The 27,672-nt window shown below is 36.7% G+C and overlaps 1 protein-coding gene across 6 annotated transcripts in view; it reads right to left on the reverse strand.

Moving 5' to 3' along the window:
- Positions 1–27,445, reverse strand: part of MCPH1 (microcephalin 1) — a 108,558-nt gene extending 81,113 nt beyond the window's left edge. For 2 of the 6 annotated variants that reach the window (XM_015859299.3, XM_085543897.1), the window contains exons 1-10: positions 27,347–27,445; positions 25,532–25,623; positions 23,152–23,270; positions 19,338–19,413; positions 18,675–18,795; positions 18,246–18,386; positions 16,517–16,723; positions 10,838–10,950; positions 3,324–3,361; positions 474–636 (exon numbers count right to left, since the gene is read on the reverse strand). In XM_015859299.3, the coding sequence (XP_015714785.2) occupies positions 474–636; positions 3,324–3,361; positions 10,838–10,950; positions 16,517–16,723; positions 18,246–18,386; positions 18,675–18,795; positions 19,338–19,413; positions 23,152–23,270; positions 25,532–25,623; positions 27,347–27,365 (1,089 nt within the window). In that variant the 5' untranslated portion in view covers positions 27,366–27,445. Of the gene's footprint in view, positions 1–473; positions 637–3,323; positions 3,362–10,837; positions 10,951–11,779; positions 12,797–13,217; positions 15,178–16,516; positions 16,724–18,245; positions 18,387–18,674; positions 18,796–19,337; positions 19,414–23,151; positions 23,271–25,531; positions 25,624–27,346 lie in introns of those variants that run through there. The other 4 variants (XM_085543899.1, XM_085543898.1, XM_085543895.1 and 1 more) reach the window with 4 other exon arrangements.
- Between the last annotated feature and the right edge of the window lie 227 nt (positions 27,446–27,672).

The following is a 27,672-nucleotide window of genomic DNA, read 5'->3' on the forward strand; positions in this document are numbered from 1 at the left end:
TACAAGCTTTCCTTCTTATTAAATAGTTTTCATCATTCAGGAAAACACCTAAAAATTCTTCTTCATGTTTGCCAGCACTGAACACAATACCCATTTAAGAATAAGACAGAAATGTATTAAGTCAGCATATAAAAAGTTCCAACTGAATAATGGGTAACATTGAATCAAAATGCTTTGTTTAGCCTTTAATCTGTCCAAAAATAATGCATGAGCATTGTCGGAGAGATTTCAAGCGTTTCTAAAATATACACTGAGGTACAACACAGGAATACTTTGGTCAGATTAAATAATGAAATACAGTATTTATAGTAACATAGAGCTTTAAACAAGTTTCCCTAAATTCAGCTAACTCAATGCCTGAGTATCTAAACAATGCAACACTGTGCATAGCATAGACAAAAATATGGTTGACATTCCAGCTATACAAAATAAGCTTAATTTATTTTGCAGTAACATTCAAATATATTTCTTACCCACTCATAAGAAACAATCCAGCACCCACGAACAATTCCCAGCATAACATTCAAGGTACGACGAGGACTCCCTGTAACTACATGACTTGTTGTTTCACATACATCGTCTGAGAACAAGAAGTCTCCGAGTTTATTCACCACTTGAATTACCATACTTTGTTTCCTAAAAAGAGCAAAAAGAAAAAAAGATATAATGTTGAGTAGGTAGATAGGATTGTGGATGCAATCATTCACAACACAAGTTTTCTCAAGTTTTCTTACATTTATACCTCATGCCTTTTCTCACTAATCCTTTCTTATCCTTCCCTCACTCAGACTTGACCCACTTGATAGTCAAAAATCCGTTAGCCTTTCCACAGAGTCCGAACAGATCCTTTTCTGTCAGCACACAATCGTACCTACTTGCATATCAAAGGTCTTTTATACCCCATGTCTATCTTGCTTGTTTAAATGGAAGCTTTTTTGAGTCAGGAATTATCTAACATTCTGTTTGTGTACAATGCCTTGTACAACAGAGGCTCATTCTTGGTTGTTTCTGTTGTACTTAAAAAAGAAGAAGTATTCCTAAGAAATGTAAACAGTTGGATGTAGCACGCTTCAAAGGATGTCATTTGGAAGTACCAGATTTTCATTATTCAAATAAAATTTTATGTTAAATTTAGAGAGAAGTCTTAAAGTTCTGGCTTAATATCTTTACGTCTGAGTCAGTGTTTAAATTTAAAGAAATCACTTATCTTTAAATAAATATGGACACATGGACTGCCATATAAAATAGTGAATGGCCACCTATAACTAGAATGCTAAGTTGAGTTCTCTACTATGTAGGTCACACTGAGGCACACAAATACCTCACCATGAAAACACTGAACTCTTGGTATCCCTAGAAAGAAGCTGTTATATAAGAACAATTTAATAAGAACAATTTAACTAAAGATTGTTGTTACAAATAATACAGGAAAGCCCAATGCCAGTGCCCTCTCTGTTCCCCTCAGCTGACTTATTGAAAATGTCTGCAACTTGCCACATAAAATAAAGTTAGCTTGGACAAAGTCAAAGGTACCACATCTGCAATCCTCTCAGGTAAAATACTGAGGTTAATAATGGACATAATGAGAGCAGTCAGCCTCTGAAGTTACTTCATTCTCACTACATTTTACTCCACCAAAAGTAACTCAGTTACAGATCCCCAAATATCCAAGCAACTTAGAGGAACTCTAATAAAACCTGTGAAACATCTTCAAAGCAGAAATCTCTTTAGAATAAATAAATAAATATTTAAGCAAGTAAAGGAATAGTAAACACAAAGAGTTTAAAAAATTAACTTCACAGAAGTCAAATGGTGATAGCATATGTGGACACACTAAAAAACTGAACCACTGACTTAACTGCCTAACTTCTGCCACAGATTAGTGTCAGTTTTAACTTGTCAGAGCCTACAAGAGAAGTTTTGCAACATTGCTACTCACAGAAGCTAACTCTACCTGAACTATATGCTCAGCAGAGACAACTTCATATACCACCTGAAGCTATTCACATAGTTCTTTCTTGTCCATATGAAATTTCTTAGGTGAGAGTAGAGAGACCTCTTCTACATTATTCATATCTAAGGTATCTTATCAATTGCACTGAAAACTCAGCAGCTTATACTTCAGTCAGCTGAAAACATCTACCAGAAGCAAAGTTACACCATTTCACTAAATTTGTGACTCAGAAAAATAAGTAGCTACTAGCTGTGTATGAGCGGCATTGAAAATATTCACAGAACTTGATACCATGAAACCACTGAATTCATGCATCTTCAAATTTCTAATGTACTACTTCTATAAATGTAGCTACTGGGTAGGAGAACTGGATTTGAGCCACTGGGTTATCCTTCTGAGGACTATTTTCTGCTTTTTAGTTCCTTCAGAAGCAGTTCCTTTACCTTCACTATAGCATGATTAATCCCAATAACTGCAGTCAGAAGCAAAATCTAGATGAAAAAGTTCTGGAGAAAAGCAGTTTTTTAATCAACAGACATTTTTATTTCATGAAACAGTGAATTGTTTCTAGGAAAAGTCAACATACATCAACATAAAAGAAGTAACTTACTAAGGACCTCTTTCAACAAAGGAACACTTTTTTCCCCAGCTGTCAAGATCTGTTGTCTCCTTTAAGGCAAATCACAGCCTGTTTTCCACTATCCTTATCTGTGCTGTAGTTATTATCTTTCCCTCCCTCACACTGATCCTGTATGACATGCTTAGCAAAGTACACTTGTAGTCTTGGTGTTAATAGAAACCACTCACTCATATAAAACACAAGAAAAATACTATACTGTTCTACATTTCTGACCTTTATAGTAGTAGACCAGTTAATTGCTACTGGCAACCATTTACAAAGTATTTCTGAGAGGACAGCCACTAAGTATGTTTTCAGATTGCTTACAATGTAACTGTCATGACTTAATTACTTCAGCGCTGAAAGAGATTTGTGGGTAGTAGAAATAAGACCTTGAGTTTTGAAAAATAACTCAAAAAACTGTAAGAAAATACAATATAAAGCATGGAATTGTGTTTTTCTTGGAAATCTTTATGATGTAAAAATTTTAAGAGAATGATAAGAGCCTGCCAGAAAAATATTAACTCTTACACAAACACACAGTTGCAGCTGCTTCTGACATTTTGAAACAAAGTGTCTGAAAAGCCTAGAACTGCTATTTCTTCAGCAAGAAGAAAGAAGATATGAATGAAAAGATTTTAAATACCCCAAAGGTAAATTCCATTTTGTATAGAGGTGAGAAGATTACCAAAACTTAAGTCAAACCTAATGACGAGAAAGTAAAAATACTTAATATGTTATAATACTTACTCAGAAGACATACTTGTCATCACTAGTGTTCTTGCTGGCTGAAAAAAGGAAGCAAACAAGAAAACATCAAAACTCTGAAAAGATTTCATCTTGGAAAAAAAAAAAATTAAATGATTAACCATACCATTAAAGAGACAAAAGGACTGAATTGCTTGATAATTACAGTATCATTCTGGGAAGAGGCAGTACTAATTGACATACATGCTAGAAATGTTAAACTTCAAGGATATGGAAGGAAAGAAACCCCTTCATCATGTCGTGTATCAAAACATCCAGTAAGAGTAAGCAAAAATGGGATTTTTCATCAGTTAAAATGAAGTGATAGATTTCAAGATTAGCATGGCAAAAAAAAAAAAAAAAAAAGTATTTTTTATTTTCTGCTTTTATCTTTTCTTGATTAGATTGAGTTGAGAAAGCAGCTTAACTACAGCAAAAAAAACCCAGTAATTTACAATGATTTGCATTTTTTCCAAAAGAAAGACAAAATCAGGCCGAGATACTGAAGAAATAAGAGCTTGTTTATTTTAAAGAATATATGTTACTTCACTCTCGAATCATGACTAATGAATAAAAGTTGATCGAGTAGTAATTAATAAGGTATGCTCAACGATTACAGAAATGCATATAATAGCAAAACTGAGACACCCCAAAAAGCATCCTCCCAGCAGAATCCTCTAGCTTATGTGCATAGCAAGAACGTCTCACACAGGTTTTAAAGTACTGTTTCATGAGTTAGTACTATAGATATCAGAAGAGGTATCCTTCCACCATCAGAAATAAACATAAGGCCTCCACCATGTACAAAAGTAGGACAGAATATGAATTCACCGATATCAGAGAAACATGTAACTGAACACAACATGATCATCAAATCATAAAGCAATCAACATGACATAATCCTGCAAGAAAAGTCTAATTACCTGTAACTACATAAATATGCATAAGAATGTATATTTTATCATTTCAGTTTTGTAGAAAAAGTAGATCAATGGACTTCTACAGTAATTTCAATACAACTCTTTGTAATCTTAAAAATCAAGGTACGAATTTCACGTTACTTCTCTAGGTATATACCACTCCATAAAAAATATTCATTTCCATTTCTGATCTCACTCCAGTATACTAAAATCTGGTAGAATCTCAGAATGTCTTGGGTTGGAAGGGACCTCAAGGATCACGAATCTCCAGCATCCCCCACCACAGGCAGGGCCTCCAACATTTAATACTAATCCAGGCTGCCCAGGGCCCCATCCAGCCTGGCCTTGAACACCTCCAGGGACAGGGCATCTCAAGTGGAGCTATGCTATACAGTAGGGAGGAAGTACCTCATGGTGTCCAAACGCATTTTGTTAAATCTACATAACTTCAAGGGATCCTGGAGTCCATAATTCTAAGGGATCTTGGAAAGGCACAGAGCATGGCTTTGAAGCAATGTATTCTCTGTCCAATCTTTCTGGGTTGAAAATCTCATCATATTGAATATGTATGCTTCAGCAAAAGCATACTTCAGTATGACCATAATGTTCTCTTTTGACTTGAAACACAAAATAATTGCACTAGGTTCTCAGGGTTCTTGTGTAGTAACAGCTCTAAAGAGAGATCCTGATGTGTCTGTTCAGAACACGCAGAAAAATTTCTCACAACATCTAATAAATAAACATACTGAAAACATTACTAATCAAACTACTAATTTTGCCAAAGCTGTATTAATAGAGTTACTACATAAACCAAGGCCAGAGCAACTTGAGATCCTACAGCTGTTTTTTCAGCTTCAGAGAACAAACGTTCATTACGGGCTCCTTAATATCCATCTCCAAGAAACTGAAAATGCTGAACTCACACAACTTGGGAAACCTGCAGCCTGCACTGACATAAGCCTGAAAACTCTTCTTTTGAACTGCAGCTTTTATGCTACAACACACAACAAACAAGATGGTATAGATGAACATTCTGGATGATGTTTTGTCAATGTCACCAGTGCCCCATCAGAGACTCAGGGATGCAGAAACATGCATACAGTAGGTAGAAATTGGAATAAGTTTAATTGCTTCCAAACTACTTCTTCATCTTCATTCAAAACTGCATATTTCTGCAAGAATGGGGTCATCTTCTAAATAGATAACGTTTTGTTTTATTGCTTTAATTAGACAAGCAGTTCTCTTTAATACACATACAGTTACCAAACAGAAAACTTAGCAAAATTGTTTTAATTTTCAGTATTCCATTTTTCAGGCTAATTGCTTTTTTCCCTCCCTTGCTATACAATTTTTCTTCAATGCTATTTGTGTCTGTTTTATTTTACATTTTTCTTTTATTGTAAAATATTTTTTGAGTTAGCATTTTCTTTTCTGACTAGCAAAGACATCTGGTGTGCATGGCTACATAGTCTAATGCACATTTAAAGCAGGATTGTTATCAATACAACTCTGAAAAAATAGTGTTAAATGAATAGGACCTTTTAGAATTAATTCTTTTTTCTCTGAATCAAGAGGAGCTGCACATCTGTTTTCTAAATCAGAGCATATTTATTTCTGGATTGTGTTTTAGATCTGTAATGAAGGTTGTGTAGACTCCTGTAGGACATTTACATGGCTCAACTTTCCTTTATATGTTTCTTAAGACTACAGTTGCATTAAATATTTCTTTCTAGAATCTGTCAACAAGATTTCTCCACATCCTATGAAATACATAACATGCATTTCAATACCTCAAAGAAAGCAGTATCTGTTATTTTTTTCAGTTCATGAAACACAGCGTGATACTTCCTGTATGTGAACTGCTTTACATCACAAAAGAGACATCCAACCTCAAAGTGTATTTCTTTCCTTTTCTAACTTTAAGCAGGTGCTTCTTGGTGCTGAAGGAAAATAAGAGAAAAGCCCTGTTCTGTACAACTTGCTTTTCAAAAAGTGTCACTTGTTGTTTGGGTCTAGAACATAGACCTGTGATTTCTTCAAAGGATGGACATCAAGGGATATTTATCACTTCTGATTTGTGTATTTCTTAATCTGCATGCTCACTTACACCTACAATTTGACAAGCTCTGAAAGAAATGGGCTTTGGAATACTCTTAAGATCAAATGCATACTGTGATGGGTGAAATAAAAAGACTTTCAATTTCAGAACTCAACAAGAGTTCTGCTTACCCTGTGTAGTTTGGTCAGTATGATAGGGATAAAGCATATTTTTTTGAACATGAAGGAAAGGGAAGAAGTACATTCATATGCAAATATAATGCAAGAGATAGTACAAGAGCATTATGACAACCATTTTGTTCTCTTCCAACCCTTTTACTCTTTGGCTATTGTAGCTCCATCAGATGGTTCTGAAATAGATTCAGAACTCCTATACATGCTTTTGATCTTAACAGATGTATTCTAGGAGTCACATTCTTCTTCACTCTGACTAGTACAGGAGCCAAAAAAGAGCCAGATGCAGCATGTGAATAATCAAGAATTAGGTTAATCTTGCTATTTTTTCTAGATAAGTTTTAAGAAGAGGATAGAAAACTTTAAAGCTGTTTTTAGAAACAATCTATAAATTATGTTAATTTATTCTATTAATATAATTGAGGCTCACAGCTGAGAATAATTGGTAATTGTGGTGAATGATTTCTATTCAGCAGTTTTAAACAGCAAATATTCAAAGCTATAATTTACTTTCTGGCTGGCCTTACTCCACTTATCAGTTCTTGATAATGACATTTTTCAAGTTTTCTCTGGCTGCAAACTGAGTTACAGTTGTAATTTCCCGACTAAAAACAAGACCTCTGCTTTGGTGCTAATGAGATGTGTAAAATGAACCCGCATTATCCAAATCAGAACTACTATGAAGTAGGTTAAAAGAAAAACAACACAACACACACAATGTAAGCTATTACAAGTGAAAAATAGAACAAAATGGCACATCTGGGATTCAGGTTTCCCTCAGAGCCAAAGAACCATAGAACTTCTGTTAGCAACATTAAGGATGATCAACAGCTTCAGACTTTTCAGCCTAATACTGACACAATTTACAACTAACTGACATTTTCTGTTTTCTTCATGCATCCATAATAGTGAATACGTTTTAAACAAAACAAAAAAAAATCATGTCATATTCTTTTTTTTTTTTTTCAAAAAAAGGCAGATTTCACAGCATTCTGCACCTTCATAAATTTATCTGTCAAAGCCAGGGATTTAGTTTTTCCAGCAGGACAAAGAGTAAGGAAAGGGCAGAGTAATAAAGATTCTCCTTCCCACACCTTTGTCTGCAACCAGAAATTTCAAAGTCAGTCAGCATGAACCCCTCATGCAGCTTCTTATCATTTAAGTTTAACAAAATTAGTTCGTGTCCTTTCCTGAACAATTCCAACAAAAATTTAAGTATGGTATAAGAGTAAATCTATTTCATCTGTTCACACATTAAAGCTGTTTATGCTTTCATTACCAGATCTGGTCAAGTGAATAATTTCTTCAGATACCTGAATTATGTCAGACTAAAAGAATTACCAAAAGCTTCAGCTGGGATACTTTGAGCCCTAACTCTGAGACTGAAAACCAAGTTATGAAGACAATCTGCAACAGTAAGAATAGCTTCAGAGAGAAGAATGGCCTGATTTTAAGTCCTCATCACGCATCCATTCCATTTTGGTCACTGGTAGGCACTCAACACGGAAGGATAAGAAGAGGTGTCTGCCCAAGCTACTTCATCAAAAACACCAGTGGCTTGATGTTCTTTAGGTGAATATACTCCTGTATAAGTGACTCCTGTCACTTGGTGGACAAAGTCTAGAATTAGAATTGCCTTGCAAAGGTTGGGTAAAAATACTGATGAGGTTAATGATATAAACAAGACATACAAAACTTGCTCAAAACATGGTATTCAAAGGCACTCTTTACTGACCTATCTCCTGAAAAGAAAAGCTTGAAACTCTGGTTTTCAAATTTTCACTGTATTTTTTCAGCAATTCTAGTCATCTCATACTAACCTTGCTGATACCCATTTTAGTTTTACCTAAGATCACTCTTATGGAATTCAGTTAATTGGTTTACTTTCTTTACTACTTAATATTACATTGAAATAAAGAAGAATCTTATCAAATGAGTATCTGCACATTCTATTTGTATGAAACAATAATTAATACTTCTTATTTATATTCTGCTCTTGAACGTCACTACTGCTATAAATTCTGAATGTTTGAAACAAACTAATGAACAAAGCTACATTTTGGATATAGCAACATCATAAGATGCATCTTGCCAGTAAAAATAAACTTTCCTGCTGGATCTCAGTGTTCCATTCAGTGGCCTATTTCAGGCACTCCAATGAAGATAAACTGACATATAACATGAAATCCTGTTATTTTTACAGTTGTCTCAGAATGCTGATTGCTCAAATCTTATTTCCTATTTTCTTCAGTATTATGCTGCACAAGCCAGACGACTAGACTTAAACAATAATCAACTATTCAGTTGTCATCAGCTAGAGTCAGTCAGGCACTTTCAGGATTACTTCATATATGATAAGGCAATTTGCAAACATGAAACATTCTGGGATCAAATCAGTTACACCTAAAATCACAGCAACAGATATTTGATCCATACCATAGAAGTCTCCTGACAGTATCATTGAAGAATTCTTATCATTTGCAGATATATTCTCATAAGTCCACACTCCCTTCTCTGACAAAGCATGAATTTAATTATCCATCAAGATACTTAATAATTATCCTTGTATTTCATGTATCTAAAAATTGCACTGCAGTATGTAAAGGTTTGATTCTTCCCCTGTAACACAGTATCATCAACTGACATTTCTAGACCACGGAAGCCACCTGCTGACATTCACAGGCATTAGATCAGAGTACATATCTTGGTCAGCCAAGTGTTAGAAGAATTTAGAACAATTTACATTTTTCACTGACTGGTCTCAAAACCAGGAAGTTTTAGATGAACTATGTATAGTTCCTTTTTTAAACTTTTGAATCTATCTTTAGAGACTTCAATGTAAACAACACATACAACACACGAAAGCTCTTGTTACTGTTTGTTGTGGGGTTTTTTTGTTGTTGTTGTTGCTCCATTAAAGATTCCTGAAAGTGTTTATTATCTTTCCCCAGTATGTCTGGGTTTGCCATTAAAACTGCTCTGTCTTCAGAGCTCATCTTAGTTTACAACTTATGTAGTTTGAATAGTTACGATTAGAAGTCTTTCATGTTAAAGAACAAAATAAGTAAGTCTATATTAATAGTATAAATAGGAAAGGAAATTTGAATTCAATCTAACATTGTGATAAAGAAGCAGCTAAACAAAGATATTATTGATTCTGACTTCTGTTGAAAGACAAAACAGAAGGATTTCAACTTGGGTGAGATTTTGAAGCTAACAAATGAATAACATAAAAATGTGACAAATCACCAAGCACTATTCCCACAGACAGCCTTATGGCCACTAACTGTTTATGGATATCTACTTAGCAGCTTTTGTAAGATTTCTGTTACAGGAAATTAAACTTTTCTGTACAGGTGTTTCAGCTTAATGAGAATGAATTCTTAAAATGTTTATCACAGGACACAGATATAGAGTGAAGCTGATTTATATGTTCTATATAACTCTTATTAGTTTTACAACTAGTATGACTGTATGTATTTAGAAGAAGGTGAGCACTTTTACAGAAGGGACCATTAAAGGTTATCCAGTTGAACTCCCCTGCAATGTATGGGGACATCCACAGCTCACTTTAAAAAGTAACAAGCAATAAGACACAAGCAGGAAGTCAAAATGTAGTTTTGAACGAGAGCAGATGATTGGGCCATGGAAAATAGTATTCTGTCTTCCAGATGCTTAAAAGGCTGAACAGCCTGGTAACTGCATTTGCTCAGAACTTCAGAGTTAAAGGAGAAAAAAAAATAACTGATCAAACTGTTTAAAACCCCACCTACAGCAAACAATGACACATCGGTCTAATTTGTTTCATGTCGCTACATCCTTCAGTGCCTTAGGACTTCCCATTTTTTAGACAATTTAGTATACATTTTAATTGTATGCCTTGCTACTACAGTACTCATGAAAAGAGCTACTATTTATTTTCCTATTTATTTGCATTTAATTGTAAAAAAACTTTCACAAGACAAAGTAACCTTAAGATCAGTGCTAACCCAGTCATCTCATTTCATTTGCTCCTATCCAAACTGAGCTCATATCATAAATTTAGCTAAATTTATGATTAAATAAAAGAATATAAGAAGACACAGGGAATATTTATTCTGCAGAACAGCCATGGCGAATGATCTACTATATACATATATAAGAAAAAAATGCAGTGACATGACTGCCACTGCAAGTTTGCAGAAAGCTGAGTTGAGTAGTTATATGTATTGTTTTTGAACACCTTTCACATAATATTTCAAAGAACGTAAGTTTAGAAATGTTTATTTTTAAAATGTGCATCAAGCACGCATATTCTGTTTGTAGGTACAAAGGCACTCAGTGATTCTTCAAAAAGAGCTTAACAATAAGTCCAGTTAAACTGACCTTTTGGAGTCTTCTGTTTTTTTTTACCCTCCCATTGTGCTTATTTTTTTGTTCATTAAAAACTTTGCAAGAGCCGTAAGTAACATCATACTCTGACACGTGATTTTCATCACCTAGGAAAAAAGCATATTACTAATTTAGAAACATGAAATGAAACTGACAGACTTTATAGAGCTCAGTACAATTTAAAAAATCTAACTTGAATACTTGCATCAGTTATTTTTTTCATTGTTTCAGTTATGGAAAGAAAAACGACATATGAGCACTTGACTTTATCATTCAGTTTCTCATCTTCTAAATAAACTAATTATAAAACTAACTGTGATTTCTAGCATTTTGAACACCGCACAGTAATCACAAATAGAGAATGAGCAACACAGCTTTCTGTTTCAAAGTTTGCAATTTCTATGAATACACAAATAAATATTTCACAGTTTGAAGCACTGGTGCTATATACTTATATTTCTTATTAAAAGAAGAGTGCTTTCAGAACACACTGTTTTTTATCTCAGATTACCTGAGGGTCCAAGATATGTTTTCAAACAACAGTTAGTAAACCAATTAAGCAAGCTGGTAGCAGGCAAGGAAATGTATAGACATTTCCTTCTGCCCAGAGAGGTTGTGGATGCCTCGTCCTTGGAGGTGTTCAAGACCAGGTTGGACGGGGCCCTGGGCAACCTGATCTAGTACATGTGTATGTTTGGTGGCCCTGCTAGGCAGGGGGCTGGAACTATATGATACTTGGGATCCCTTCCAACCCGGGTCATTTTGTGATTCTGTGATTCCTTCTATACACATGAAAGTGTATAAGTCCTGGTATTTAGAAAAAGGCACCATTCATGAAAATGTACTCTAATATACAACAAAAAGCAGTATTTATCATCACTTCTTTTTTAAATTACATATATTTGTCAACTTCATTTCAAATTCATTTCAAATTACCTTCTGGATTCATTTGAGAAATTATCTTGCTCGCAAAAGACAAAAAAGACTTTGATCTCTCTTTTGAAGAAGTTTTAATTACTGAAGATTGAGGTAGGTTGTTGTTCTTAATAAATAGTGGATAGTGAAGTGGGTCGAGAATTGGCTGACTGGCAGAGTGCAGAGGGTTGTTGCTGGCGGTGCGGTGTCTGGCTGGAGGCCTGTAACTAGCGGCGTCCCCCAGGGGTCTGTACTGGGTCCGGTCTTGTTCAACATCTTCATCAACGACCTTGATGAGGGGATAGTGACCACCCTCAGCAAGTTTGCTGATGACACGAAGTTGGGAGGATTGGCTGACACGCCTGAAGGCTGTGCTGCCATTCAGCGAGACCTGGACAGGCTGGAGAGCTGGGCAGTAAGAAAGCGGATGAGGTTTAACAAAAGCAAGTGTAGAGTCTTGCACCTGGGTAGAAATAATTGCATGCACCAGTACAGGCTGGGGGAAGACCTGCTGGAGAGGAGCTCTGCAGAGAGGGACCTGGGCGTCCTGGTGGACGACAGATTGACCATGAGCCAGCAGTGTGCCCTTGGAGCCAAAAAAGCCAATGGCATACTGGGGTGTATTAAAAAGAGTGTGTCCAGCAGGTTGAAGGAGGCGATCCTCCCCCTCTACTCTGCCCTGGTGAGGCCTCATCTGGAATATTGTGTCCAGTTCTGGGCTCCCCAGTACAAGAAAGACACGCATCTCTTGGAAAGAGTCCAGCGGAGGGTCACTAAGATGGTGAAGGGCCTGGAGCATCTCCCCTATGAGGAGAGACTTAGGGAACTGGGTCTGTTTAGCCTTGAGAAAAGAAGGCTGAGAGGGGACTTGATCCATGTTTATAAATACCTGAGGTGTGGGAGCCATAGTTGTGAGGCTGGTCTCTTTTCAGTAGTGCGTGGGGATAGGACTAGGGGTAATGGGATGAAAGTACAGCATAGGAAGTTCCACACGAATGTGCAGAAGAACTTCTTTACAGTGCGGGTGATGGAGCACTGGAACAGGCTGCCCAGGGAGGTGGTGGAGTCTCCTTCTCTGGAGATATTCAAGACCCGCCTGGACGCCTTCCTGTGTGACGTGGTGTAGGGAGCCTGCTTTGGCAGGGGGGTTGGACTCGATGATCTCTAGAGGTCCCTTCCAACTCCTACAATTCTGTGATTGAAGTGGCATAATTTCAACTCCTCAAAAATAATCTTGTCATTACATCAATATTACCCATATTTAAAAGTATAACTGCCTAGTCTATTCAATAGAAACAAATAAAAGGTGTTAATCTTGAAGTGTCCTTTGTATTTAGTATTGCACTAAGGTCCATCATCTTCAATCATACAGCAATACTGATGGCAAGAGGACGAAAGTTCTTGCCACACAATAAAAAGAAGATATTAAAAATAAATGTCACCGTTTAGGATACATGAGTTCAGAAAGTTACTACTAAACATTTATTTTTAATCTTAAATAAAAGATATTGGCCACAAAGAACAAACAAAACAAAACAAAAGTCAGGAGATCACTGACTCCATTGCTTCACCTGATCACACACACAGGCAGGCTGAAATATTACCTGCAATCACTGTGCTTTACCTGCCAAGTGGCACACATGTAAATATGTAATGCATGCTCTTTTTGATTCAATTGAGTGCAGTGGTGGGTGTGATAGGTAGAGTTAGCACTGCATTGTGCTCTCCCCTCATAGCACCCTGTAGCTGCCTATGCAGCCTGTACTCAAGCTATGCACAGCAGAATCACAAAAAATACTGCTAAAATCACTTGATAACGGTAACAGTTAACAGCCCTGTGGGGCCACATTTCTAGCTGTCATGTGGCCTGCAGGCTGTGAGTTGGATATGATTTACAACATGAATGACAATGAAATTCTAAGACTCTGCCAGCAACACAGACAACCTTCACAACAGCATTACTGTCAACTGATAAACTTACATTCATGATAGAGAGAAACCACCATTTTGCTCATCTTGTAACTGCTATAAATCTAGGCACTGACATGCAAAACCCAGCAGTTAAATTTCTACTTTAAAATCAAAGAGCAAAAGAAGTCTGTAAAGAGAATGCTTCTCAAATGTTACATCTTGTCATTAAGGACAATGTGTAGGAGTGCCACTAACTTAAAAACCGGGGAAGAAAAATACTTGATATTTAAGTATATACAGATATTAAGTTTTATCATGATTTAATAAATATTCATGATTACATTTTACAGTGTCACACTAAGAAGTTCAAAACACAACTTTCTTCCACAAAACTTCCATTAATAGTGAAAATACAGCTCAGTTTTTATTACTGATCTCTTCTGTTTTCAGATGAGCTGAAACCATCTTGAAACCACATAGGATTGAAAGGAAAAGCATCTGGTAACTTTTATTTGCTGAATACCCTTCCTTAATCCTCTCCTCCAGATTCTGAGCTTAAATAAGTTGTCCAGTGAGAAAACAAAAGTATAACATGCTAGAATATTGATCTCAATTTCATAACTAGAATTCATCATTTAGAATTAACTCTCAAATCAGCTGACATAGCATAAAGTATATGTTTTCTCCTTACTCTTTTTCTTTTTTTTAACTGTTTAAAGAGAAAACACTGTTCACTGACATTAGGAAATGCAGCAATTAAGGATCGTGTTTCAGTACATTGTCATGAGGCATAAATCACATTCAGTGGGATCATAAGCATGAAACCAAAATTGTTCTGCCCTTTTACATTTTACTTAATGTATTGATGATTTGTGAAAGTTTTTTTGTGTTTTTGTAGTAGATACTTCCAACAGTAAAGTATAGGCCTTTACTGAACTTATAACATTCTCACAAAATGGCTGCATAGGTTGGATATATAGGTTGCATAGGTAATGGATGCACAGGTTGTTCTTCACAAGAAAGATGCTAAGCAGCAGAATAGAGTGGACACTGAGACATCCTGGCCAGGGTAAGATCCAGAATCTTGGATCTTGAGCAATAATCTTGAGCAATACCCACCATAATCAAGTGTGGATAATGTGAGTTTATGTGAAGGAATACACAAGGGGAAGACCACTAACTAAATGTAAAATTTAATGTATAATTAAATTTATGCTTGCTAGCACAGCATAATAGATATAATAAATCAGGAATTGGAGCTTCCTACCCTTTAGATATTTTCTGATATGAGTTCCTTCTTAAGTATGGCTTTCATAAATAGTAAGAGAAGGAAAAATAGAGTGCAGGGTAAGGAAGCCTGGCACAGAATAAAACAGGTATAGCAGCTTCAAGAAATATTGCCCTTCTGTATCCATCAAAATGTACAAAATGATCCTAAAAACAGTAGGTTTGTGATAGACGTCATATGGAAAAGTGGACGTGTTGCACAGACTGTAAGCCAGGAGAACCTAGACAAGAGGGAAACATGAAAGTAACTACTGGTGATGGGGGAAAAAAAAGAGATATAATGAGAAATGTTTCACTGATCAAGCATGCATTTTCTCCTTTGCCACAAGGGGGTACATGCCCACTATTGTAATAATAGTAAAAACTTTGCCACTTCACTGAGATATTTGCCTGATGGAAAATTATTGGAACTGAGAGTTTCTCACAGTGTCATTTGAGAATTTTCCTGAGTTCCCAAGACTTCATATTCTAGTACATATTTGCGTTGAAAGAATTTATGCTAAACTAAATTAAGAATGCTCACGTATAAATAACATTCTCTAAAATGTTATTAAAACCAAAGATTAGCTCCATATAAATAAAGCCATAACTGAAAGTGATGTGTACTTTGCATGTTGTTCAGCTGCCTCATGTGAAGTAAGGAGATGGACTCAACCTTCAATTGACCATTCCAAGTCAGAATATTCTATGATTCTACATGCCTTCAAATGGCTAATTCGATCTTCATTATAGTAAAAGTTAGAAATTGCTGGGGTTTTTTTTGTTTTTTTGTTTTTTTCCATTATAGATTTTGTGCCTTTAACAGCAATTTAAAATTGTGAAATAAGAATTTTAACACAGAATATTATGCTTAATGGATACTTGCAGACAGTTTACAATAACATCATAACATTAAAAGGATGAAGAACTTGTTACCTTAAACAAGCCTTGAACAGAACGACAGAATTATTTGAGTTGGAAGGGACCTTTAAAGGTCATATAGTCCAACTCCCCTGCAGTGAACAGCTAGATCAGATTGTTCGGAGCCTGGTCCAGTCTGACCTTGAATGTCTCCAGGACAGACCCTACTAAAGAGTCTGTCACTCTCCTTCTTATAAGCCCCTTTAGATACTGAAAGGCAGAGATAAAGTTTCCCAAAAGCCTTCTCTTGGCTGAACAGACCCGGCTCTTTCAGCCTTAATAGCAGCATAAAGCTTACAGAATGCCAAGCATTACAAGAAGAAGGCAGCTCACAGTTTTGCTGCATTTTGTAAGCCAATTTCCTTATATCCTGATGATTTCATATTTGCAATATATGTGAATACAAATGTGTGTTCTTCTGGCTCCTACACACTCATATATTTTTAAGTAAAAGTCTGGACTGCAGCATTTTTTTCTTTTGGTGTAATTCTCAAGCATTTTTCCATTGAGAACATTTTGCATTTAGTTGTACAAGTATTTCTAATGCAGTATGGTCATTGTACTTCCATCCTTCACGGTTTTGCTCTGAAAACTTTTTCAGATCTTTTATTTCTAAATACAACATATCATGCAAAGTACTCTGCAAAATCCGCTTTTTACCTAAGCTTCTTCTGCTAGGTTGTTTCTGGATTAAGCTCCTCTGGTCACAGCCACATGAGGGAGAATTCGTTATTGAAGCACTCATAGAAACGTGAGTACAAGTCTGAGTATTGCAGGTGTTTTCTACCTCTTTTTTCTGTCTCTTTGATGTAACAGTTCCAAAATAGTCATCAAAACTTGAGTTTAAGCAGTCTTTCTTCTTTTCTCCTGTAAATATGAAAAGTAGCAATATAAACAGTTAAGAAAACAGGAACAAAACAAAATTTCTAAGTAAAATCCATATAAAATTATTGAAATGAAAAAACAAGGACATAGCCATTTACTTGAATGTTCAGTGGCCAAATCATTAAACAGAAACAAAGTATACTGACAAGAAGCTACAATAGATTTTACTATCATTACAGCAGTACAGCACTTTATATATATATGTATATATATATATACACACACACATTACTGTTGGAGGATAATGGAGTAGGCAGTTCACCCAAGTGGTCTTCAATATGAATTCTAAAAGCTGACTTCGTAATTTTCTGCTAAAATTCAACTTATCTTTTTCTTCTGACTAGCAGGAGACATGTATGAAGTACATTACTCACTGTGGACATTATTTCTTACTGCTGTTAAGAAATCCACAGATGTAGCGTAACAACTTTCACAATCACTCTCTGCCTTATGTCCTGCTTCTACGCCAAAACACAGGCACTAAAGTTGAGTACACGAGCCTTAACATATGTCACTTCCTGAATACTTAAACTGGAAAATGCATTGGGTTTTCAGGTCTTCCAGTTTTTCGGTGGCAAAACATTCCAGATTCGTGAATTCTACTTTTTACTCAACTCTCTGTTTTGACAACACACCATTAAGCTCTGTGTTCCATACAAGATTCCTGTATCAGTAAACTGACGGAATACCAGAATAAGAAGCCATTAGCAAGGAACAGAATTACTCGTCACACATGGAAGTGACACAGGCAACTCAGTAGTAAGGTGACACGTTCACCCTGTGTGACTTCTCGTGCTCAAGTTCCTTGATTTCTTATTCCTATATACTTTGCCAATTAGGAGAAAAGAAATATAATTCAACTTAAAATATAAATAATAGAAAAAACAAGTAAAGTCCTATTTCACTCTACAAATCTATCACCACTCAAAAGAAGATATACAGATCATATGTTATGTTTATAACATCTAACACATAACTAAGGTTGAGATTGTTACCTTGCAATAATGTGTCTTCTGAATTAGTTAAAGAGTTAGACAATGGGCAGTTCAAATCCAATTGAATTAGAAGAAAAAAATACACTCAACTTTTATGTTCAAAACAAAGCATCAGGTACAAAGTAGGCATAGTCATAAGCTCTAATTCCAGACTGGAAAAGAAACAAGCACCACCCTTTCTGCATGCATCATTTAGATCAGTATCCCTTTGCAATTGCAAATTTAAATCAGTGAGATTTAAAGCTCAGCGATCATTTCAAATGAATTATGGGCTAATGGGCTGATGTCTTGCAAAATGCTACCCACATAAAGATTAATGCTAATTGATTACAGCAGTACTATCTTACACATTTCTAATCAAACATTTTCGAGTCTAGAGAATTAAATATTTCAAGAAAAGTACAGTAAGAGTAATTCTGAGAGACAGCAAAAAAGTGTGGAAAAAATGCAGCAATAAAAATGGTGGCCATTTGTGCAAGCTCATGAATAAATAAAGTTTACCTTCTTACCAGTAGGAGAAAGATTTTCTCTTTTCTCCTTCATCTCATTTACTCTTCTCTCCATTTCACTGCATTGATCTCTTAATTTAGAAACAGGGCTATACACAAGTGAACCATCATCTTCAAACTGTAAAACCGGTATATCAGTTTCTAAGCAAAAAAATAAATGAATTGTACATTATTAATTATTTTTAATAATTTCTAATAACCATTTGTACTACAACAGCTTCAGATTGAGTTCTGTTTTGTTTCTCAAAAAAGCCAAACACAACCCAAAACACAAGTTTGCAAACAGCTCTGTAAAATGTAAATCAACTTCATCTGTCACAAAGATGTGCACAAAGGCATAAAAAGAAACAAACAAACAAATCCTCAAAAATTCATTCACTTTCAAGAAATAACTAAGGTATTTGAATACTAGTCCAAACTAATTCTTACCTGTGTTAATTCCTATCCTTTGTTGAGCTAATTCCTTAGCCATCTGGTTCAGTCTTCTCTGCAGCTTTCTATCATTCTCTGGAGTTTTCTCAACAAAGTCCGTTGGCTGCATACATTTGTGCTAGAAGACATGTGAAACTATTAAGTATATGGTTAAAACCAGCTCAAAGTAACTAGACTTCCTTTTTACCTACCATTTTAACATAGTATTGTCAGTGTTTAACACTAATTTATAATCACCTCTTTAAGAGTTCTTGATAATTGCAAAGATAACATTTTCTAAAACAAACTGTAATATGAAAGTGAATAGAAAGGATTCACAGATATTTCAGATCAGATTTTAGTAAAAGGGAGATGAAGCTATCAACTTTCTTCTTCTCTTTTGTATTGTTTGCAGCAATGTTACTATTCTATATACTAGAAGTCATGTGCTGTTTCCCCCTTCAAAATGAGGATTTTAGTTCTTGACACAACTCAATGAAGGTACACAGCATTTGGATGGTTTGGATTAGCAGATCATTTTGTTGACATTTAGATCTTCACTTATATACCAATATAAACACTCAATTATTATCTTTAAAAACCTACTCAGAGTTTACAGGAAGCTCTGAAAAATCAAGTGTGTTCAAATCCTTGAGGTCAGGATATTAGAATTTTACTCACTTTTAGTGGTAACCCTTCATTATTGTATACTACAGGAAATAAAGATTCATCAACATGTATTCCAGTTTCTCGACATCTGTGTAATAAAACAGAGTTATTATTTTTGGTCCTTAAGAATGACAACTTTTGCTGAAAAAAATAAATTGCTCAAGTTCTGCATTCATTAAACCTTTTCCAAGTATGCATTCCTAGCATAACTACTGCAATGCTAAGAACCCCAAACCCAACAACTTTACATTACATATCAAATAGAGGATATGATAGCTTTTTGTCCTAATGATGTCCTCTAACATGCTGTTTCAGTGCTCTAAAACTCAAAGATATACATCCATACTATTCTCCCACACACTCAGAATTCGCTGAATGAAGTCATCTGGCCCAATTCACATGACTGTAAGATCTAGACTTGTATTTTCTGGGTTTTCATTCTTCTCTAGCTAATGAGATGCTAAACATTTATTTGTCATTCCGATGACAGTAAATGCTTACCTATAAACCACAGTGTGTCAGGAAAAATAAGAAAAGAAAGGATAATACTCCTGTTCTGGTAATTGAGAACATAGGTTTCATCTGATCCTGGCTCTTACTTCTTACTACCAATTAGTTTCAGTTTTCTGTCTTCTCTTTGTATGTGCAATGTCAGAATCAGCCCCTTGCAGTGAAGTAAAGCTGTCTCTATAATTTTTTAATGAAAAAAATAAAAATAATCAAACTGATACTCTACCCCTGGATTTCCTTCTTAATAATTTCAAGTCTGAGTTGAGATTTGTGGGACTCATGTTATCTTGGAATATTGTACTATTGTATCTATTGTATGTCTGCTCATTATGCACGGGTGTTGAGACAAGAACTTTAGCAAGGTTAATGGCAGACATATTTTAGTCAGAACTGGTGATGTTTCATTCTTGAACAACGTCTTCTGTAGTAAAGCTGGTTATGGAAAAGAGCCAGAACCTTAGCAGAGTACTAGAATTCCTTTGGAAGACTGTGATTCTAGTGACACCTAGTGTCAAATTGCTTTAATGGTCATGTTTATAAAATAACAATTAATGCTTTACACCTAGAGGAAAAAAAAAGAGACAAATCACTTCAAATATTTGTTAAACTAACAGAGTTTAGAGCCGTCTGGAGTACCAATTAAAGATGATAATACACCTGCTATACTTCAGTGGCTGTTATTAAAATCTAGATAATGATTTTAAATCTGTTTCTTTTTATTGTTAAAAGAAACATATTCTGGATTTATGATTTATTTGAAATTTCAAGGGTCACCTTATTTTTCAGGTGTTCTTCTGGATAACATTACTTCCTGTTAAACAATGGGACCACATTTATTCAGTGTATACTCAAGCACACTCATGAAGCAGAAGCTTTATCTCAGGCAGATCATTGGCAAGAACACTCTAAAGTGAGAGACGACATTCATACAAGCCCTGACACTAATAATTTGTGCTGTTTTTTAAAAGAAAAGCAAATATTACAGTTTTTCAAGTCAAAGGGCATGTTCTTATGAAAGGCTTATGCATTACCCAGGGGAATATAACAGTAGAGTACATGCAGAACAATTCATAAGTAGTGGTTCACCAGCTGTTAAGTGGGAGAATACTTGGCATAAAGTAGAATAATCAGGAAATGCTGGAGTAATTGTTGATGAGTTGCTTCCTTGTCTGGTGTTTTTAGGGCTCAAATATCAAAGAATAGAGCCTGGATAAAATACCACATAGTATCAATATCACGATACCCAAGAGCATATAAGAAAACAGTCAAACATTTCCATTTTGCTTTGCTACAGATTCATGGTATAAGGATGGCCTGAGGCAATATTATTTTTTGTTTGTTTTGCTTTTTTTTGTTGTTGTTGTTTTTTATTAAACTGTTTAATTCATGTGAATTCTCCAATTCTAGGGAAGGAAAATATACATTCATTCCCCATACAGCATCTTCATATTAACCTTTGTTTTCGTATGAAAGAGGGATCTCTGACTTGCCACTCTCACTTCTTTTCCAGGATGAAGAATTCTTGTTACTTCAAATCACATCTTGTGAGAAAATCATTTTATACTTTCAGTCATTCTCAAAGTCATTTTCTGCCATCGTTCTGAACATATCCATGGCCTTCTCACTTCAGCTACCAGATGCTCGCTAGCTCTTTTTCTCATAAAAGTTTTCAACCACCTGGATGTCTACTGGAAAGGCAGCACAGTGGGCTGCAAGCAATTCAGGATACTCCTGGAGTGCACTAAGGATAACTTCCTGGACCAGGTATAAGCCAAACTGACCAGAGGAGAAGCATTACTGGAAATGATGTTCACCAGCACATCAGTACATCAGTACATGAGCACATCAGTAGAGGGTAAAGACTGGAGGCGTTCTGGTCTGTATTGACCATGCCCTGGTTGAATCTGTGATCTTGAAAGTTACAGGCCTGGCAAACAGCAGAGTAGGGACCCTGAACCTCAGAAGAGTGCATTTCCAGTTGTTTAAAGAGTTATTGGATGGAATTCCCTGGAAAGCCACCCTTATGGACAAAAGAGTGAAATAGAGCTGGCAGTTCTTTAAGGACATCCTTCTGAGATCAAAAGAGCTCTCTGTTTCCATGGTTCAGAAGTCAGACAAGGGAGGCAGGAAACCAGCATGGCTGAGCAAGGGCTTGCTGGTCAAAGTGAGGGATAAGGAGGAAACGCATAGGCAGCAGAAGCAGGAATGTATGGCAGAGGAAAAAGAGAAGTTCATTCATCTATCCTTATCATCACTGCCCCTACCTCAATAAAGCACATCTATATATCTTCTATATCAGAGGATTTTGCCAGTTACAACAAGCATCTTCTAAGACATACATCAAAACCTTGCACTGATTATGGGAATAGTTTAAAGAATATCAGGAAGATAGCAGCTATTTTATATCCTATTGAACAGCTTACATTTTCCTTCTAGATACTCTCATAACTTTTCATTTGGTGCTGACATCCTGACAGTTAGTTTCTTGAGGCTTAAAAGCTTGATCTCAAAGCTGCAGAGCACAGTGTTGTTTTATCTTACTCAGACTGCTATTTCTCTAAGCACATGATAATTGATAAGAAAAGGACCTTTTACTTCACTTATATTCTAATTTCCATCATCACAAAAATTTAAGAGTTGGAATGTTTGAATATAACATATGGGTATTCTTAAAAACCAGCACTGTATTTTTACACTTTGCCAGAACTCTAAGTTAAGCTTCAACCACTTCTTAAACACAGAGGAGAAGCCACAAACTACAAACAAAATGGAAGTGAAGTTCAAATTTTTGGTTGTTGTTTTGTTTTTTTAACACAACTTTCCTTATAGTAGTCAATAACCTTCAAACAGTACCATGCTGAACCTGACAAATGTCCTAAAAGATAGACTGCACACGGATCTTTTCCTTTCTCACTATGAGATATTCGTCTATAAGGACTAAGTACAGAAACAGTACAAATACTTCCTTCATTTTTATCCCTGATGAAATCTGTATTTTCATATGGAAATGGAATAATTCAATTCAGTGTAAATATCTGGTCTTCATTGTCTATGCATGCCATCTGAGAGCATGAAAACACCAAACAAATATATAATGCAGCTAATTCAACATACTCATTTTCAATAGATAACACACCATCTTTCTGTGGAAGTAACAGATTTTGTAATGGAAATACTGTCATAAGAAAGTTCTCATTTACTCATAGACTTAACAATATTTCAGCTACATAAGAAAAAAGAGGTCATTTTTAAATAAAATAATAAAGGAATTCATTTTGTGGAACCGGTCACATTCATTTTACTCAACAGTACTCACTTCTCCACCCAGAGTACAGAAACAATCTTTACACCAGCATTCTGTGCTTTTCTCCATGTAGCTGAATGTCCATCTTTGAAGACTACATGTGTCACGCGCTTGTTGAAAGTTTTTGAAACCTGCAGAAGTGAACAGAGAGCTCATCTTTGAGTCTGAAAATCAGAAAATATTAATGAAACTAGATGGCATGGTCTGTTTTTCTTGCATATAACACAGCATAAGAACTTATTCTAAGCACTATGTCAAGGATTGCTTTCATCTTTCCCGTATTTGCAAAAAGTGTGAAGCAATTGAAGCTCAAGTCTGATTAGTCAAATGAACGCAAAACAAGCTGGAGGGCTACAGTAGTCTTTTATTTTCATAACTTCTTTTCTCTGTGCCATCATTTCTATTTCCCTTCTCTCTGTATCACTAATCTTACAACATTATTTAAGTAGACAGAAATTGTTATGAAACCATCAGTACAGAAGTTTGTTGCCACTATCCAGAGAAATGCCAATTGCATCTTTCATTTAGTGAAGAACTCACAAACTTAGAATACAGGTAACATCATCTAATAAACTAATTCTCAATAATAGTAATCTCTTCTAGTTCTGAGGGAAGGCTGATGCTACCAAAAAGCATGAGAGAACACTTTAAAAACAAGAGTGAGAAATACAGGAAATTTAGGAAAGCATAACTAACATCACAACTGACATTTTCACTGTGATACAAAAATAATCAAATCTCCAGCTACAAACCTCTAGTAACAACTAAATAATAACACTTTCAGTCCTAGAGGTTCCATTCTTTACAAACAATATTACTAAATATAAAACTGTTCAATCAGTTGTTCTAATTGTACCAAATTAATCAAGTTAATAATTCACATTTTACAGCAACATCTCAACACAGTCAAACAGAAGCAGTTGTGTAGCTCTCTAATGCTTAGCTCAATTGCATCACTATACTTGCCTCCCAAGGTGTTGCATTTACATTTGGTTTTAAGAAAACTATTCAGCTTCTCCAAACATTTCTGATGGCAAGTTGATTTACAGTTTTTCAGAAGACAAAACCCATGAGATATAAGTATCTAAGACCAATGAGTCTTTTTCAGAAAAAGTTATGACTCCCAGATACAAATGTATCATCATTTCTGCTAGTAACCAGGCTCACAGCCCATATGCTAAGGAGACTTGATGCTTGGTATGACTTTGCCACCAAATTATGGAGCATCACTACCTTAGGCCTCCCTCTCAACATTAAGCCATCAATCAGGGTACATTCACATGTAATATCACAGAATCACAGAATGACCCGGGTTGGAAGGGACCTCAAGGATCATGTAGTTCCAACCCCCTGCCTGGCAGGGCCACCAAACATACACATTTACTAGATCAGGTTGCCCAGGGCCCCGTCCAACCTGGCCTTGAACACCTCCAAGGACGGGGCATCCACAACCTCCCTGGGCAGCCTGTTCCAGGGCCTGACCACTCTCCTAGTGAAGAACTTCCCCCTAACATCCAACCTAAATCTTCCCTCTTTTAACTTAAAACCATTTCCCCATGCCCTGCTATTGTCAGCCCTTTCGAAGAGTTTACTCCCCTTCTGGGTGTAAGTTCCCTTCTGGTATTGAAAGGCTGCAATGAGGTATTGAAAGGCCGCAACCTTCTCTTCTCCAGGCTGAACAAGCCCAACTCCCTCAGCCTGTCCTCATAGCGGAGGTGCTCCAGCCCCCTGATCATCTTCATGGCGTGGTAGTCCTCTCTTTCATCTCATCTCTTACCCTGGAGGTCATCTGTTGATTACTTGGCCTCAACTTGGTACATCTGAACCCTGACAGGGTAAGCCAAGTCAGTACACTATAATGTCCTTAGCCCAATGAAAGGCAAGGTAGTGTCTGGCCAGGAGGGAAATAACAAAGGGGCAGGATCACCCCTTCTTGGTCCTGGTGAATAGTCTCAGCATTCTCACCTAGCTTCATAGTCTCATGTATATGTTTCATCTTATCAAGCTACTTCCAGATCAACAAAATACAATTGATTAGAAAACACTGTAGTAACAACGGACCAGCAGCCTGCAAGCTATAGAAACAAAGCAACATGTGAATGACTTAGGTTTTCAACCCTTAGATTTGGTTTGTCCCCAGTGTGGAGCAAGACCAATACTTCATAGCATATTAACAAACAAGGAAGATTATATGTACCTGAGTAGGCTTTATATGCATTTCTTATCTGCCACTGATAAGAATTTTAGAGCATAATCATATATTCTCAAGTTTGTGATGGTTTTCCTTCCTGCCTTTTAAAAACTCCTACTACATAGAAATACACAAGCAGAACAAGCTAAGTTTGTAAGTAAGATTTCTCCTATTCTATTAATTTCAAAATAGTTTCCTTACTTTTGCTCCCATATCAAGAAGTTGCTGCTCAAAGGTTTTCGAGTAATTTTCGGTTCTGCTGGATGACCAAACTTCTACAAATGCACAAACACCTGGAATCAGAAGAGAGAAAACAAGACATTTAATTGCACTGTGGTAAAACCAGTTAAATTGTCCTTCAGAAAATAACTGGCTTTAATACTCCTTCATACACATTAAGTAGCAAGAATAGCTTCAGATCCATGGCTGGTTTTAATAATTGCTAATGTTCAAGTTAATAAAAGATGCTAAGATAAGTTGTCGTAACACAAGCTACAGAATATATTTAAATAAATATGGAATTACCCTTTCAGCAAATTTCAACAAAAATACATAGAAATAAGCATTCCCAACTTAAAATGGTGAACTTAAAATTCCACCTTATCTATATCAAATCACCTTGAAACTAAGTATCTCTCACAGGGTCTAACAAACTTTCATGACAGTTGCCTTATAAAAGTTTAGATATATTGCAGTTAAGCAGCTTACTTGATCAATCAGATTAAGAACCTCCTTAAGGAATAAAATAGCCTTGGCTCAGTAAGTCTTTAAATAAAATAAAAGTTAAAAAAAAAAATAAAAAATAAAAATCCCATAATCTCAGATGTACTGACACACAAGGACAAGCAAAAGAAACTTTCAATAATCCCTTTGTTAGTTTGACTTAGGATGATCTATAACTGCTTTGGCCATACCAGTTTCTCCTTTTGAATAGCAGATCAGTAAACTTCCAGACAACTGGAGGAATGCCAGCTCACCAAAACCAACTTTAAACAAACTGCAGGCCAGGTGACACTCAGAGCTCAGGAATAAAATTGAAAGCTTTACTTAGATTTAAAGGGTTCATCCTCAGCAAACACGGTTTAACTACAGTGTCTGATGGGGAAGTGTGTATGAAGCAAAGGCATGCCATTAAATTCCTCCGTGTAAAAACCTGCACCCACTGGCATTCACTGATGTTTGCCGAACATTTATGGAAGCCAAACAGTGCATGTGGGCGTGTTTCAGTACTGGTTTAACAGTGGGCCACCTCCAATATGTGGCATATATGTGTTCTAATTCAACACCGGCAAAATGCAGAGCTAACGGTAGTAACTATGTTGCAATACATTATGTTGTATTTGAGAACTTGCTCTATTGAATAGTGTTATTGGATCTGTTATAGCTGCAGGTGGCATTTCCTCAGAGTTACATACATATGCAATCTTCCAATTCATTACAAGGACACGCTGGGAACTCAGAATTATCTTCAAAGCAGCACGAACCCACCATAGGACTAAAGGGATGCTTTACAGTAATTACCCCATTTAGGAAACAATAGAGAAAACAAGTAGTAGTTTTTGTGTTGCAGATGTAAGGGGAAAGCCAGAAAGCCCGGAGCTTTTTTGAGCTAGAAGAGCTTTGAAAGAGGCAGGTTCCTGTCACAGTTAACAGGCCTCAAAGGTGGCGGCTGTAGTGGGGAAGCGACAACCAAGGAGGGAGAAACTTCACAAGATGCCAGGCACACCGAGCATAACCCAAGGCATTACGAGACCGGCAGCAGCACAGCAAGCAGAGACGGCCGGTAGCACCGAGAGCCGCCCTCAGGGGCAAAAGGAGCCCGGAGGGGCCGCGAGGCACCACGGTGCTGCCAGCCCCTTCCTGCGGCTGTGGGGTGAGCCACGCCGGAGAAGGCCGCGCAGCACCGAGAAGGCCGCGACCTCCCCGCAACCTCAGGGCCGGCAGCCCCAAGGGGAAGAGCTGCACGGAGGAGCCCGCTGCAGCCCGGCAGCTCCTCCCGCGGAGCTCAGCCGATACCTTTCAGCACGGACTCCATCAGCGGCTCCGACACCCGCCACCGTTCAAACTGCTGCCGCGCTGCTCCGTGGCGCCTGCGTGATGCCGCCGGGCTCTGCCGCGTCTGCGCGGTGCTGCCGGGCCCACAGCCTATGGCCGGGGTGGGGTGTGGTTGTAAGGTGGGTGAGGAGAATCGTGAGGAGAGATGTTAAAAACAAGCCCATAAAATGTGTGCTCTGTGAGAGCAAAGCTCTGTTTAAAGCAGCGTTTTCAAAAGATAAAGATATATAGACTCAACATGAGCCAGCAGTGCGCTCTGGCAGCCCAGAAAGCAAATGGGATCCTGG

This window comes from Coturnix japonica, chromosome 3 (assembly GCF_054131305.1).
Source record: "Coturnix japonica strain WE chromosome 3, WE-NBRP24, whole genome shotgun sequence".
Classification (NCBI taxonomy): Eukaryota; Metazoa; Chordata; class Aves; order Galliformes; family Phasianidae; genus Coturnix; species Coturnix japonica.